This window comes from Macaca fascicularis, chromosome 10 (assembly GCF_037993035.2).
Source record: "Macaca fascicularis isolate 582-1 chromosome 10, T2T-MFA8v1.1".
Taxonomy (NCBI): Eukaryota; Metazoa; Chordata; class Mammalia; order Primates; family Cercopithecidae; genus Macaca; species Macaca fascicularis.
In genome coordinates this window covers 89,771,096-89,786,820 of record NC_088384.1, presented here as the reverse complement: position 1 = coordinate 89,786,820, position 15,725 = coordinate 89,771,096, and the positions used below count along the sequence as shown (strand labels likewise).

General features: G+C 48.9%; 2 protein-coding genes across 24 annotated transcripts in view; one reads left to right on the top strand and one right to left on the bottom strand.

Moving 5' to 3' along the window:
• ZNF341 (zinc finger protein 341) overlaps window positions 1–15,725 on the bottom strand; it is a 62,878-nt gene that overhangs the window by 31,656 nt on the left and 15,497 nt on the right. For 12 of the 23 annotated variants that reach the window (XR_012419276.1, XR_012419279.1, XR_012419275.1 and 9 more), the window contains 5 exons: window positions 13,410–13,559; window positions 9,918–10,169; window positions 5,941–6,136; window positions 4,495–4,585; window positions 1,642–1,835 (listed from right to left, as the gene is read on the bottom strand). Coding sequence is in view for 11 of the 23 variants with exons in the window: in XM_074005059.1 (XP_073861160.1) it covers window positions 1,642–1,835; window positions 4,495–4,585; window positions 5,941–6,136; window positions 9,918–10,169; window positions 13,410–13,559 (883 nt within the window). In the remaining 12 variants the exon portion in view is untranslated. The remainder of the gene's footprint in view (window positions 1–1,641; window positions 1,836–4,494; window positions 4,586–5,940; window positions 6,137–9,917; window positions 10,170–13,409; window positions 13,560–15,725) is intronic. The other 11 variants (XR_012419282.1, XR_012419277.1, XR_012419281.1 and 8 more) reach the window with 1 other exon arrangement.
• Window positions 10,708–12,670, top strand: LOC107131054 (large ribosomal subunit protein eL31-like; the record flags this gene model as incomplete). The annotated part of the gene is made up of 1 exon (XM_045364232.3): window positions 10,708–12,670. A coding segment is annotated over one exon (465 nt), but the record flags the coding sequence as incomplete, so codon positions are not given.

Genomic DNA, 15,725 nt, shown 5'->3' with positions numbered 1-15,725 from the left:
TGGGAGGATCACTTGAGGTCAGGAGTTCGAGACCAGCCTGGCCAACATGGTGAAGCCCTGTCTCTACTAAAAATACAAAATTAGCCAGGTGTGGTAACGGATGCCTGTAATCCCAGCTACTCGTGAGGCTAAGGCAGGAGGATCACTTGAGCCTGGCAGGCAGAGGTTGCAGTGAGCTGAGATAGCACCACTACACTCCAGCCTAGGTGGCAGAGACGCTGTCTCAAAAAAAGAAAAAAGAAAAACTACCTGTTGGTACAATGTCTAGTATTTGGGTGATGGGTACACTAGAAGCCCAGCCACCACCATTATACATCTAATACCCATGTAACAAACAAGCACATGTACCCCCTAAACCTAAAATTTTAAAAATAAACATAACTAAACATAGAAAAGGTAATGCAGTGTGCTATGATTTTACAAGGGCAACAATGCCACTAGATGACAGACATTTCCAGCCCCATTACTATAATCTTATGGGACCACTGTCACATATGCCATCTGTTACTCATGGAAACATCCTTACATAGCATGTGACTGTATTACTATGGTGGTTGTCAAATCGTTATTTTCTAATTTAATCATTATTTCTACTTTTATCAGTTCACATTTTACTATAAGAAAGGGCTTTCTTTAAATGTGGCACGTATCGGGAGGCGGAGGCAGGAGAATGGCGTGAACCCGGGAGGCGGAGCTTGCAATGAGCTGAGATCCGGCCACTGCACTCCAGCCTGGGTGGCAGAGCGAGACTCTGTCTCAAAAAAAAAAAAAAAAAAAAAAAAAAATGTGGCACATACATACCACAGAATACTATGCAGCCATAAAAAAAAATGAGTTCATGTCTTTTGCAGGGACATGGATGAAGCAGCTGGAAACCATCATTCTCAGCAAGTTAACACAGGAACAGAAAACCAAACACCATATGTGCTCACTCACAGGTGGGAGTTGAACGATGAGAACATATGGACACAGGGAGGGGAACATCACACACGGGGGCCTGTCGGGGGGTGGGGGACAAGGGGAGGGAGAGCATTAGGACAAATACCTAATGCATGTGGGGCCTAAAACCCAGATGACGGGTTGATAGGTGCAGCAAACCACCATGGCACACGTATACCTATGTAACCAACCTGCACGTTCTGCACATGTATCCCAGAACTTAAAGCACAAGTTAAAAAAAAAGGCCTTTCTTTTATCCCCTATTTATTTATTCATTCATTTTAAGAGTATGGGCTCATAAATTTTTATTTTATAGTAGTCTCCCCTTATTTGCAGTTTTGCTTTCCATGATTTCAATTACCCTAACTCAACCATGGTCTGAAAATATTAAATGGAAAATTCCAGAAATAAACAATTCATAAGTTAAAAAAAAAAAAAGATTCTGAGGTGAGATCCAGGCTCAACAAAAAATGGGTAGGTGATTGAATAGTGATATCTGCCATGGGTACAGTATTAGAGTAATGCCACACATCTTGTATGTTTGTCATCCTTCCTTTCATCTTATGCCACATTTTATAGATAAAGGTAGATTGAAGGCTAGAGAGGTCATGGGGGTTGCCCAAGATCACACAGCTTGCAAAAAAATCTGTGAAGCAGCAGAAGAGAGGTGTGGGGAGCACGGAGTTCCCTACTTCCACCCACCTGTGTTTTCCTCGTCCTCCTGCCTGCTGGGGTTCAGGGCCATGACCTGTACGGTCACAGAGTTTCGAGACACGGTGCCACCACTGTGTCCCGGAGGCCACACCTTGTGGGTCTGCATGTGTTTCTTAACATTAGACTTCTGGGCAAAGGCACGGCCACACGCAATGCACTGGAAGGGCTTCTCACCGGTGTGGCTGTGGAAGACAAGCTTGTCAGTGCCCTCCTGCAGGAACGGGGATGAGGCCTCAGCCCAGGAGCTCACAGCCACCAGGAAGGCCCAGAAAGAATATCCAGATGCCGCTGGCCACCATTCTGACACCACAGGGACAAGCCCCCTCACTGAGGCAGGCAGACCAGAGATGGAAAGACCCTGGGTTCTGGGTCACATTACTGAGCTGCTCATCAACAAACCCTGGAGCCGCCCTCCTCTGGCCATCTCATACTGTGAGAGAACATTTCCTAATTGTTCAGGCCCATTTAAATGAAGACTCCTGGCCTGGCACAGTAGTTCACACCTGTAATCCCAGCACTTTGGGAGGCTGAGGCAGGTGGATCACTTGAGGTCAGGAGTTTGAGACCAGCCTGGGCAACATGATGAAACCCTGTTTCTACAAAAAATACAAAAATTAGCTAGGTGTGGTGGTGCGAGCCTGTGGTCTCAGCTACTCAGAAGGCTGAGGTAGGAGGATAGCTTGAGCCTGGGAGGTTGAGGCTGCAATGAGCCGAGATTGCACCATTGCATTCCAGCCTGGGCAACAGAGCAAGGCCCTGTCTCAAAAAAGAGAAAAAAAATTAAATTCATTAAAATAAAACAAAACACAAAATTCAGTTTCTCAGTCTCACTATCCACATTCCAAGTGCTCAACAGCCATGTATTGTCAGTAGCTACCATATTGGACAGTGCCAATTTGAGCATTTCTTCTTTTTTGTTTTTTTTTGAGACAGAGTCTCACTCTGTCACCCAGGCTGGAGTGCACTGGCGCGATCTCGGCTCACTGCAACCTCCGCCTCCTTGGTTCAAGGGATTCTCCTGTCTCAGCCTCTGGAGTAGCTGGGTCTACAAGCACCTGCCACCATGCCCAGCTAATTTTTGTATTTTTAGTAGAGACAGGGTTTCACCATGTTGGCCAGGCTGGTCTCAAACCCCTGACCTCAAGTGATCCACCCACCTCAAGATTCCCAAAGTGCTGGGATTACAGGTGAGCCACCGTGCCTGGCCCAATTTGAGCATTTCTATAGCTACAGAGAGTTCTTTTTTTTTTTTTTTTTTTGAGACGGAGTCTAGCTCTGTTGCCCAGGCTGGAGTGCAGTGGCCGGATCTCAGCTTGCTGCAAGCCCCGCCTCCCGGGTTCACGCCATTCTCCTGCCTCAGCCTCCCGAGTAGCTGGGAGTACAGGCGCCCGCCACCTCGCCCGGCTAATTTTTTTTGTATTTTAGTAGAGACGGGGTTTCACCGTGTTAGCCAGGATGGTCTCGATCTCCTGAACTCGTGATCCGCCCGTCTCGGCCTCCCAAAGTGCTGGGATTACAGGCTTGAGCCACCGCGCCCGGCCAGCTACAGAGAGTTCTATTGGACAGTGACAGCACTCGTGTAGACCAGTTCTCAACTGAGGCCAGTTTTGCCCTCCAGGGGACATCTGCCATTTTTGATTGTCACAGCTGTAGCTGCAGTACTACTAGCATCTAATAGTTAGAGGCCAGGGATGCTCCTAAACATTCCAAGATGTGCAGGTCAGCTCCCTACAGGAAAGAATGATATGATCCAAGACCCAAAATGTCAGTAGTGCCAAGACTGAAAAACCCTTGTCTAGATAGAAGCTGTTGCCGGCCATGGCTGGAATCTGAGGTTTATTCTCTCTCTGTTTCTCTCTCTCTCCCTCTCTCTCTCCCCTTCTGTTATAAGAGATGAGCATGTATACCAAAGGTGTTAAAGACCAAATTATACCAAACTGAGGTTTTCTCTATGACTCCCTAAGGACTGAAATTGCAAAGGGAATAACTTTCCCACTACATCTTTCAGAACTTTTCAACCCCATATTCATGAACCACCAAAAATCATCTCATCGGCCGGGCGTGGTGGCTCACTCCTGTAGTTCCAGCACTTTGAGAGGCCGAGGCAGGCAGATCACCTGAGGTTGGGAGTTCGAGACCAGGCTGACCAACATGGAGAAACCCCCATCTCTACTAAAAATACAAAATTAGCCGGGCGTGGTGGCGCATGCCTGTAATCCCAGCTACTTGGGAGGCTAAGGCAGGGGTATCACATGAACCCAGGAGTCGGAGGTTGCAGTGAGCCGAGATCGCACCTTGCACTCCGGCCTGGGCAACAAGAGCAGCACTCAGTCTCAAAAAGAAAAAAAAAAACCATCTCATGTACCAGTGCATCTCACTGTGTAAGAAACGCTGAACAAGCCCACCCTCCCCTTCCACAGATGGAAAAACCAAGGTCCAGAAGGGATCCCCGCATGGTTAGTCTGGAGTGAGCACAGAGTCCACAGAGTCCTATTTGCAAAGTACAGTAGCCCTGGCAGGCCAGTCTGTTCTGCAGAGGGGAGACCTGAGACAGCCCTAACACATCTGGGAAGCCCCTCTGGGTTCAGTGCTTTTCTTCCCCTACACGGCCCATCCCTGACCTTCCCAGTCTCTATGGGCAGGCCCCACAGCTTTCACAGGTCCCTCCCACAGCTCCTGAGATAGAAGAGGAAAACCACTCAACCTGGACTACAGCCTGAACATGCAAGTGCAGCCTGGGTCACCCTACAGGCTAGGGGATGAGAAGGGAGTCTCGCTTCCAGCGCAGATGGTCCCAGCCACACCTGCCCAGGAGCCACCTGCCTCACCGCGCATGTGTACCTTCGGATGTGCTGCTGCAGGTCAAAGTTTTTGGTGAATGACTTGTCACAGTATGAGCACTTGAGTTTCTGAGCCTTTGGCTTCCCTGCAGCTGAAAGACAAGTGGAAGGAGGGGACAATGAGGCTGGGGGTGCAGTCCAGGGCGCCAAGAGTAGCCTCTGGCTACTGTACCTGAGCCGGACAATGCATATCCCAGGGAAGTCTATGCCCATGCACAGGCCAGGGAGGAGACATGGGAGAGCTTCACAGGGCCTGGGGAGAAAAGCCTAGGATATGCTCCAGCTGGGAAAGCAAGACAAAACCTTCAAAGGCTCCCCTCTGCCCTACAATCAAATCCACCCTCTTTGCCATGGCCCACATCACTCTGCATCCCCTCACTCCTGACAACCTCATCATTCTGTCCATCCAGCTGCAGTGAACTCCCAGCTAATCTTGCTAACCTTAAAAGACCTCAAGCATGTTCCTGCCTCCGGGCCTTTGCACCTTCTGTTCCCCCTTGCCTGGAATGCTTGTCCCACAGATACCCACAAGGCTGCTTCCTTCTCCTCCCCACATGAATAGTTAGAAGCATTTTCCTAGTTGTTCTCAATCGTAAGACCCATTAACCTCCTTCCTGGAGCAACCCAGAAATATTTACTTATTTATTCCCTGTCTCTTCCATTAAACTGAAAGCAGAAGGAATCACAGACCAAGAGACTAGATTCCAGTGCCTGACACAGGGCCTGGCACAAAGATGCTCAATACATCATTGCGGAAGGAAGGAAGGGAAGGAGTAGTTGACTGGAAAGCTGCTGAAAAATTCTCAATTTCTATCCTCTCCATCTGCTGCCTGCTCTGACACCACCTCCCACCCCATACTTACCACCTGCATTAGGATGGCAGATACTACTGCTTGCCTAATAGCCACTCTCTCCTTCACTCCTCACAAATCCCATAATAGGAGTATCAATGTCCCCAGCCAAAAGAGACACTTCCCAGCTTCTCTTGCAGCTAGGTATGGCCACGTGACTAAGTTTTCAGAAATGAGATATAAGCAAAAATATCAAACAGAACTTCCAGAAGCTGGGAGAAGCCCCTTTTATCCTTCCCTTTCCCTTCTTCTTACTGCCTGGAATATTAAAGTGATGACCGGAGCTCCAGCAGCTATCTTAGACAATGAGGCACCAGGATAACTGATACCATGTTTGGAGGTGGTGGAAACAGAAAGACAGAAGAAATGAGGGTGCCTGGTGCCCATGCAGTCACATGATCCCCAGATTGTCTGGCTTCTGGCCTTGACTTATACAGGAGAGAAACAAAATTCTATCATTTTGAAGTCATTGCTGTTTTGAATTTTCTATTACATGCAACCAAAGTTGAACTACCATAAAAGGGAAGACCAGAACCAAGCAGCTTGTGGATTGGCCAATGCTGAGGAAAGATGCCCATGGCAGGCTGGGGGCCCACCTTCCGGGAGTCCCCTGGCACCTTTAGCCCGTCGGGTCTTCAGCGTTGGTGGAGAGTCAAAGGTGGCCACCGTGCCCCCGGTGGCGCTGGTCATGGGGGCAGCGGGGTTTGGTCCTTTGGGTTTGAATCCCTGTTTGCCAGGGCTGTACACTGCGGGGGTGGGGTATACTGGAGCCTCCACACACTGGTTTGGCACCTAGAAGGACAACACAGTCAAAGAAAAAGCCCTGCCAGGGGAGGGGAAGAGCTCCCAGCCAGCCACACTCTCCCTGCCTCCCTGGCTGACCTCAGCCACTCTCCCCTACATCACCATCACAGCCCCTCCACCTGGCCCAGTCACCCAAGTCACTCCCAAGCCCCCTTAGAACTTCATGAAGCCAGGAGGCCAGAACAGCTATGGAGCCAGGCTGCCTGGGTTCAAATCTTGACTCTTCCACTTAGCACCTAGGTGACCTTAGGCATCTTTTTAATTTCTCTGTCTCAGTTTCCACATCTGTAAAATGGGACTCATCATAGTACCCCTCTCACGCGGTTACTGTGAAGATTAAATGAAGCAACACATAAAGGGCTTAGAACAGTGACTGGCACAGAGTGAGCATGCAATACACATTAGCTGTTACTATTGCCATGCCTATTCTTATCAGTGGTACTTTCCTAGCATAAGAGAACTAGGTGGCTGGGCACAGTGGCTCACACCTGTAATCCCAGCACTTTGGGAGACCAAGGTGGGCAGATCACCTGAGGTCAGGAGTTTGAGACCAGCCTGGACCACATGGTGAGACCCTGTCTCTACCAAAAATACAAAAATTAGCCAGGTATGGTGTTGTGTGCCTGTAATCCCAGCTACTCAGGAGGCTAAGGCAGGAGAATCGCTTGAGCCTGGGAGGCGGAGGTTGCAGTGGGCCAAGATCGCGCCACTGCACTCCAGCCTGGGCGATGGAGTGAGACTCTGTCTCAAAAAAAAAAAGAGAACCAGGAAGTCAGAGGGGTCTGTGCTCCCCCAGCTGCTCCAATTCCTGACTGACACTACCCAATGCCACAGTAGCAGGCTTCCTTTCACTGAGAACTGAAACCACAAGAAATTACCAAATGAATTCTGAGGCATTCAGATTTAGTTAACACTAAGCTTACATCCCCATACTGTGACATTGTAAAGAATTCATTTATTCAGCCTTTTTTTTTTTTTTTTTTTTTGCTTGCTCTGTTGCCCAGGCTGGAATACAATGATGTGATCTCGGCTCACTGCAGCCTTGACCTCCAGGCTCAAGCAACCCTCCCGCCTCACCCCACTAAATAGCTGGGATAACAGGCACACACCACCACACCCAGCTAATTTTTGTGTATTTTGTAGAGACGAGATTTCACCATGTTGCCCAAGCTAGTCTCAAACTCCTGAGCTTAAGTGATCCACCGACCTCGGGCTCCCAAAGTGCAGGGATTACAGGTGTGAGCCACTGTGCCTGGCCTATTCATCATTCATTGGTCTTCCTGAGGTGTCCTATCCAAGATTTCTGGTCAGGCACGATGACTCATGCCTGCAATTCCAGCACTTGGGGAGGCCAAGGAAGGAAGATCGCTTGAGCACAAGAGCTTGAGACTAGCCTGGGCAACATAGGGAGAGCTGATCTCCACAAAACATTTAAAAAATTAGATGGGCATGGTGGCGCATGCCTGTAGTCCCAGTTACTCAGGAGGCTGAGATGGGAGAATCACCTGAGCCTGGGAGATCAAGACTATGGTAAGCCGTGATGGCGCCACTGCATTCCAGCCTGGGTGACAGAGCAAGACTCTGCCTCAAAAAAAAAAAAAAAAAAAAGAATTCAACTCAGCAAAATACCCAAAGTTGAAAAAATATTTCAGACAAATACAAATAAATAGAAAGCTACAGTTGGAATAATAAAATCAAACAAAGCTGAAAAAAGGGTAAAAAAATAATAATAACAATTATAAAATCTGGCCAGGTGTGGTGGCTCATGCCTGTAATCCCAGCACTCTGGGAGGCTGAGGTGAGAGGATCACTTGAGGCCAGGAGATGGAGACCAACCTGGGCTAAAGTGAGACCCCCATCTCTAATTTAAAAAAAAAAAAAAAAAAAAAACCTTCTACAGAAATACCTTGCCTGGTTTCTATTTTCCTGACCAAACCCCGACCAATACAGCACTCAAATATTTGTTGGGCCAGGTGCGGTGGCTCATACCTGTAATCCCAACACTTTGGGAGGCCGAGGCAGGCAGATCACCTGAGGCCAGGAGTTCGAGACCAGCCTGGTCATCATGGCGAAACCCATTTCTACTAAAAATACAAAAAAATTTAGCTGGGTGTGGTAGCTCACGCCTGTAATACCAGCTACTTGAGAGGTTGAGGTACGAGAATCACTTGAATCTGAGTGGTGGAGGCTTCAGTGAGCCAAGATCGCACCACTGCACTCCATCCTGGGCGACAGAGTGAGACTCTGTCTCAAATAAATAAATAAATACTTGTCACGTGAATAAATTCAGCCATCACTCAAGGCATTACTGAGTAATTAATGTGACTGCCACTGGCATAGGCTCTTACTATCCTCAACAGCTCTTCAGGGAGAGTTCCCATTTTAGAGGAATGCAAACTGAGGTCAGACAGTCCAGTGTAAGGTATCTACTCTAGGAGTGCTCTGCTAGGTGCTAAGGATGCAAAGTCTAGTAAGACTCAGGCCCTGCCCTCAAATATCACCCTCATCTATATGGAAAATCAATAGCAGCAGCTCCCGCTGTGCTGGTCCTCTCTGGGCTGGTCCCCTCTGACTACCACAAGCCACCAGCATTATCTCAGCATCCCGCTAACTTAACTTTTTCTCAACGCAATAAATTCCCTAGAGAAGCTTGCTCTATTCTCCCAGGAGAGGGCAAATCCCCTTGCAGCCCCTCAGAACATCACATGAATGCCTTGTGGTGGGATCTTCCCACTGGTCTGGGCTCTCTTTATACAGAGACTACCTGACAGGGGATGTCCGTGGCTGGATTCTATGGTGAGTCTGAGTTAGTGTGATTTCTAGTGCAGTGAGTTGTTTCTGTCATAACCATACCCTCCAGCACTGGTGTCTTGGAAGGTTCTGTGAACTCAGTGCATTTCGAGTAGACGGCCTGTAGCTTAGAGTTCATCGTCAGGGAATTACTATGGTACATTGATTGTATTACGGACCCAGTTCTTCACCCCTCCCCATACCCATGCCTTTGCAGTGTGACTTTGCAGCTCTTCCCATCAAGAGGTGGTGTCTATTTCCCTACCTGCACTATCTAAGCTGGCCTTGTGATCTGCTTTGGCCAGTAGAAGTGATTCTGTGTTACTTACAAGCCTAAACCTCAAAAGGCCCTGGGCATTTCTGCCTGCATTTTTGTACTTCCACCATGGCCATGAGAACCTAGTGGAGGCTGAGTCACGCAGAACAGAGCTGAGTCACACCACTTGTCCCAGCCCAGGCTATCCTAGAGCAGCTGACAGCCAGCCAACCTTCAGACATAAGTGAGCCCAGCCAAGACCCACAGTTGTCTAGCTGACCACTGCAAACACGTGAACAATAAACACTTTTGCTATATGCCACTGATGCCTGATGGATATTTCTTACCCAGCAATAGCTAACTGATACACCTAGCTTATTAAAAACTGTAAGAGACACTTAGGCAGATAATTTTTTTGAAACTTTTTTCATTTTTTGCCCAAAACGGTAGGCATTCTCTGACTGTTCTGAGCATTACCTACAGACAGCTTATATTTCTGCTACAACCTGCACTCCATTCCACCTTCTCATGGCTTGCATCTTACATCTGTGGGTGTGATGCTTTGATTAAAGTCCTTCTCCCCCGTGATGTGGTCGGGACTGGATCTGGTTTTCATGGTATCCCCGGCACAGTGCCTGGCACACAGCTGGTGCTCAGGATGGGTCCAGGTTGGCCATGATGTCCATGACCAGTGTCCTCTTCCACCCTGCCCCCTCTGCTCACCTCCAGGGGTGGGTAGGGCTGCATCCCCAGCGCCTGGATCTCCACCGTTCCACTCCCAGCCAGGGGCGCAGCAGCACTGTACACCTCCACCACACCGTTCCCACCAGGGTTGGGACGCCCGGGGGGGCCCAGGCTCTGGGGTGGAGGTGGCTGGGGCTGAGGTGGTGGCGGTGGGGGCAGTGGTGGAGGAGGTGGAGGAGGGGGTGGAGGCTGAGTGAGGTAGCTGGGCACGGAATGCATGTTCAGGCTGCTCTGAAATCAGAAAAGAAAAAGTGTTACAGCCTCTTGATACTAGTTGTCTTATTTATTGGGGAGGAAGGACATTTGCTTTAGCCAGCCAGGTGGAAAGAACAGCTACTCACCAGGCAGCTCAGGGGAGGGGCTAAGAGAGGATGGGGAAACAAAGTCATGGGAGAATTCGAAGGAAGCCTCAGCTTGGTGCTGCTATCCCTTTTCCCTATGAAAGTTGGCAAAAATAACCTCACTGATATACAAAAGAGTTAATATAGCAGCCTAATGTTGCTATCTTAAGAAGGGCTTCCCGCCGCGCACGGTGGCTCAAGCCTGTAATCCCAGCACTTTGGGAGGCCGAGACGGGCAGATCACGAGGTCAGGAGATCGGGACCATCCTGGCTAACACGGTGAAACCCCGTCTCTACTAAAAATACAAAAAACTAGCCGGGCGAGGTGGCGGGCGCCTGTAGTCCCAGCTACTCCGGAGGCTGAGGCAGGAGAATGGCGTAAACCCGGGAGGCGGAACTTGCAGTGAGCTGAGATCCGGCCACTGCACTCCAGCCCGGGCGACAGAGCAAGACTCCGTCTCAAAAAAAAAAAAAAAAAAAAGAAGGGCTTCCCTTTCCAACTTGGACCTGGCAGAACGGCTCCCACAAAGAAGGGTGGCGAGAAGAAAAAAGGCCATTCTGCCATCAACGAGGTGGTGACCCAAGAATATACCAAAAACATTGACAAGCGCATCCATGGAGTGGGCTTCAAGAAGCGTGCCCCTCAGGGACTCAAAGAGATTCGGAAATTTGCCATAAAGGAGATGGTAACTCCAGATGTGCGCATTGATACCAGGCTCAACAAAGCTGTCTGGGCCAAAGGAATAAGGAATGTCCGATACCGGATCCGTGCGCGGTTGTCCAGAAAACGTAATGAGGATGAAGATTCACCAAATAAGCTCTATACTTTGGTTACCTATGTACCTGTTACCACTTTCAAAAATCTACAGACAGTCAAAGTGGAAGAGAACTAATCGCTGATCGTCAAATACCTCAAATAAAGTGATAAAATTGCAAAAAATAAAAATAAAAAAGGGCTTGCTTGCAGCACTAGCTCATGACTGGGACCTGAGAACCAGGCTTGTGGGACACCTCCTTTGTTGACAAGGCTTGTTTTGCCACCTGGGGCACTGTTCTATGGTACCAGCTTACATAGAGTGTTTAGACAAAATATGTGATTCATGGCGAACACTTCCTTCTCTTCTGGGAGTCCGGAATTTTGGTCATGGTGGCTGGTCACCTACATGACCAATCCCTAACAGAAACCCTGGCCTTGGGCCTGGCGCAGTGGCTAACGCCTGTAATTTCAGCACTTTGGGAGGCCGAGGCAGGTGGAGTCCAGGAATTCGAGACCAGCCTGGGCAACATGGCGAAACCCCATCTCTACTAAAAACACAAAAACATTAGCCAGGCATAGTGGTGCACACCTGTAGTCCCAGCTACTTGGGAGGCTGTGGGAGAATCACCTGAGCCCAGGGAGGTGGAGGTTGCAGTGAGCTGAAATCGCACCACTGCACTCCAGCCAGGGCAGTTGAAGTGAGACCCTGTCTCAGAAAAAAGAAAAAAAAAAAAACCCTGGCTTTGGAGTCTTAAGTGTGTTTCCCTGTGTAGCAACCCAGCACACATGTTTCTAGACTTCACTGCTGCAGGAAGAAGTGTGCTCTGTGCAACCTCTCCCCTCCTCCCAAGACAAAGAACTCTGGATTCCTCCAGATCCCAAAGTGTCTTTCTCCCTTGCTGATCTTGCTGTGTGTTCCTTTGCTGTAATAAACCACAGCCATGAGTACAACCACCTCTGAGTCCCGTGAGTCTTTCGAGAGAATCATGAATGTGTGGGTAGTCGTGAAACGCAGCCAGTAACTTCTAGAAATTTATGCTACAAAAAAAAACCAAGCAGGTGGGCAAAGACTTCTGTACATGGATGGTGACTCCAGCCATTTTTATAACAGCAAAAAACAACAATGACCTATATGTCTATACATAGAAACTTGGCTAAACAGAAGATGTCCTATCCATATGGTGGAATCCTTTGCAGTTGTTAAAATGATGGTACTGCTGGGTGCAGTGGCTCATACCTGTAATCCCAGCACTTTGGGAGGCAGAGGGAGGAGGATCGCTTGAGCCCAGGAGTTCAAGACCAGCCTGGCAACATAGTGAGACTCTGTCTCTAAAAAAAAAATTTTTTTTAGGCCAGGCACGGTGCGGTGGCTCACACCTGTAATCCCAGCACTTTGGGAGGCCAAGGCAGGCAGATCACTTGAGGTCATGAGTTTGAGACCAGCCTGACCAACACAGTGAAACCCCATCTCTACTAAAAATACAAAAATCAGCTGGGTGTGGTGGCGCATACCTGTAATCCCAACTACTCAGGAGGCTGAGGTAGGAGAATCACTTGAACCTGGGAGGCAGAAGTTGCAGGGAGCCAAGATCACACCACTGCACTCCAGTCTGGGCAACAGAGCAAGACTCTGTCTCAAAAAAAAAAAAGAAAAAAAAAAAGAACAAAAACAAAACTCAGGCTGGGGCAGTGGCTCACGTCTGTAATCCCAGCACTTCGGGAGACCAAGGTGGGAGGATCACTTGAGGTCAGGAGTTTGAGACCAGCCTGGCCAACATAGTGAAACCCCAACTCTACTAAAAATACAAAAATTGGTTGGGCACAGTGGCTCAGCTCATGCTTGTAATCCCAGCATTTTGGGAGGCCGAGGTAGGGAGGTCCCCTGAGGTCGGGAGTTCGTGACCAGCTGGACAACATGGAGAAAACCTGTCTCTACTAAAAATACAAAAAAAAAAAAAAATAGCTGGCTGTGGTGGCACATGCCTGTAATCCCAGCTATCGGGAGGCTGAGGCAGAAGAATCACTTGAACCCAGGAGGCAGAGGTTGCAGTGAGCCAAGATCGCACCACTGCACTCCAGCCTGGGAAACACAGTAAGATTCCATCTCAAAAAAACAAAAAAAAACAAAAAAAAAAAAACAAAAAAAGTCAAAATAGCTGCACTGTATTGACAAAGCCCCACATGTTCTGGATCCCCACCTAGATGTAGCAGCTTCCCACCTATAGCAGAGCTGAACAAGGGGAAGCTGATAGCCTCCCTCAGCATCAGGGAGAGCTGGGGCCAGGCCCCCTTTATTCTACAAGATTCTGAATCTGCAGGAGTTAATGTACAGGTCTGGAATCAAGACCCTGTGAGAAGCCCACACCTTCTTACCTGCACAGGTGGGGGGCCCTGGGGCATGGGCTGGTCCAGGGATGTGAAGGCTGACATGGCAGACATGAGCACATCATCGCTCACCAAGATGTTCCCCTGCACCAGGGTCTGGATCAGTGGGGACGGGGGCACTGTGATGTATGTGGAGATCTGGACAGCGGGAGAGACAGAATGAGTGAGACAGAAACAGAGAGAGAGAGACAGAGAGAGAGACAGAGTGTGTGTGTGCACATGTGTGCGTGTGTGCATGTGTGGACATGTCTGAGGCTCTGTAAGTAAGCCGAGGGTATGGCACAAAAGATCCCGGTTCTGGAATCCCACAGACCTGGATTCCATTTCTACCTCTGCTGCTCCCTGCTGTGTGACCCTGGGCAAGTCACTTTACCTCTCTGTACCTCCATTTAATCATCTACCGAATGAGGAGGATAAGGCTGGGCATGGTGGCTCACAACTGTAATCCCAGCATTTTGAGAGGTTGACGCAGTTGAATCATTTGAACCCATTTTGGGAGGCTGAGGCAGGTGAATCACTTGAACCCAGGAGTTCAAGACCAGCCTGGGCAACACGGTGAAACCCTGTCTCTACAAGAAAAATACAAAAATTAGCCAGTGTGGTTTTGTGCACAGCTGGTGTGGTTTTAGAGACTCTGTCTCTAAAAATAAACAAAAACAGAAAGAAAAAACAATGAGGAGAATAACTCACATCTCTCTGCAAAGTACATACCCTATGACTCAGTAATAATACTTCCTTGTATCAGCCGGGCATGGTGGCTCACGCCTGTAATTCCAGCACTTAGGGAGGCTGAGGTGGGCAGATCACGAAGTCAAGAGATCAAGACCATCCTGGCCAACGTGGTGAAACCCCATCTCTACTAAAAATACAAAAACTAGCCAGGCATGGTGGTGCATGCCTGTAGTCCCAGCTACTCAGGAGGCTGAGGCAGGAGAACCGCCTGAACCTGGGAGGTGGAGGTTGCAGTGAGCTGAGATCGCGTCACTGCACTCCAGCCTGGTGACAGAGTGAGACTCCATCTCAAGAGAAAAAAAAAATACTTCCTTGTATCTATCCTAAAGAAACACTGAACACATGTCCACAGAAGTCCACAAGTATCTTAGGTCAAGAAGAATATCCGGTCTGGCGCGGTGGCTCATGCCTGTAATTCCAGCACTTTGGGAGGCCAAGGCAGGCGGATCACTTGAGGTCAGGAGTTCGAGACCAGCCTGGCCAACAGAGTGAAACCCCGTCTCCACTAAAAATACAAAAATTAGCTGGGCGTGTTGGCAGGTGTCTGTAGTCCCAGCTACACGGGAGGCTGAGGCAGGAGAATCACTTGAACCTCAGAGATGGAGGTTGCAGTGAGCCAAGACCAGCCTGAGCTACAGAGTAAGACTTTATCTCAAAAAAAAAAGATAACAGAGGGTGAGGGGAATATTTTCTACTAGCAAAACTCATAGTCAAGCAGTGAGAAAAATGACTATGTTTTATGCCAGAAGATGCCTGTTTCAGTCTCCATGTCCTATAGGTCTGGGGTGAAGGCTTTCATTGTGATGACAGAAATGATACCTGTACAATGAATGAAGATAATGTTCTAAAGAGATAAGGAAAGAAAAGGAAGTCAGTTGAAACTCTGACCCCTTGACCTGGCATCCTGAGATATGCCCAGCCTCCTTTATGAGGGATCCTTTAATCTCTCTATGAGCCCGCCACCCAGGGTGTCTTTGCTCCAGAACCATGTTTTTGGCTGAGGACTCTGGAAGCTTCCCCAGATGCCTCCAGCCTGGTCCTCTGCTCTGGCCTCCAGACTTGGAAATCTACATTGTCTACTTCCTCACTGCCTCCGCTTAAAGGTCGCAGGCATCTCAGCTTCAACGGGCCCAGTTGAACTCCTGACATCCCCTCAAAACCTTCTCCTCACAGCCTCCTCCTTTCAGTCAGTGGCAACTCTAAATCAGGAGTCCCCCGTGACCCTTCCTGATCTCACACTCCTCACCCAGTCAATTCACAAGTTCTGTCAGCAACACCTTCAAAGTGTTTCTAAAATCTCATTTTCTTACCACTTCCACTGCCAACACGCTGGTCAAGCTACCTGCATCCACTGCCTGGATTTGTGCCACAGCCCCTCAACGGGTCTCCTGGCCTTCTCTCTTGCCTTCCCTCAAAACCTATTCTCTGTCCAGCAGCCAGAGTGACCTGATTAAAGTCACCATGTCCCTCCTCTTCTTAACAGCCTCCAATGGCTCCCATCTCATTCTCAGTAAAAGCCGCAGTGGCTGGGCATGGTGGCTCACACCTGTTATCCCAGCACTTTGGGAGGCC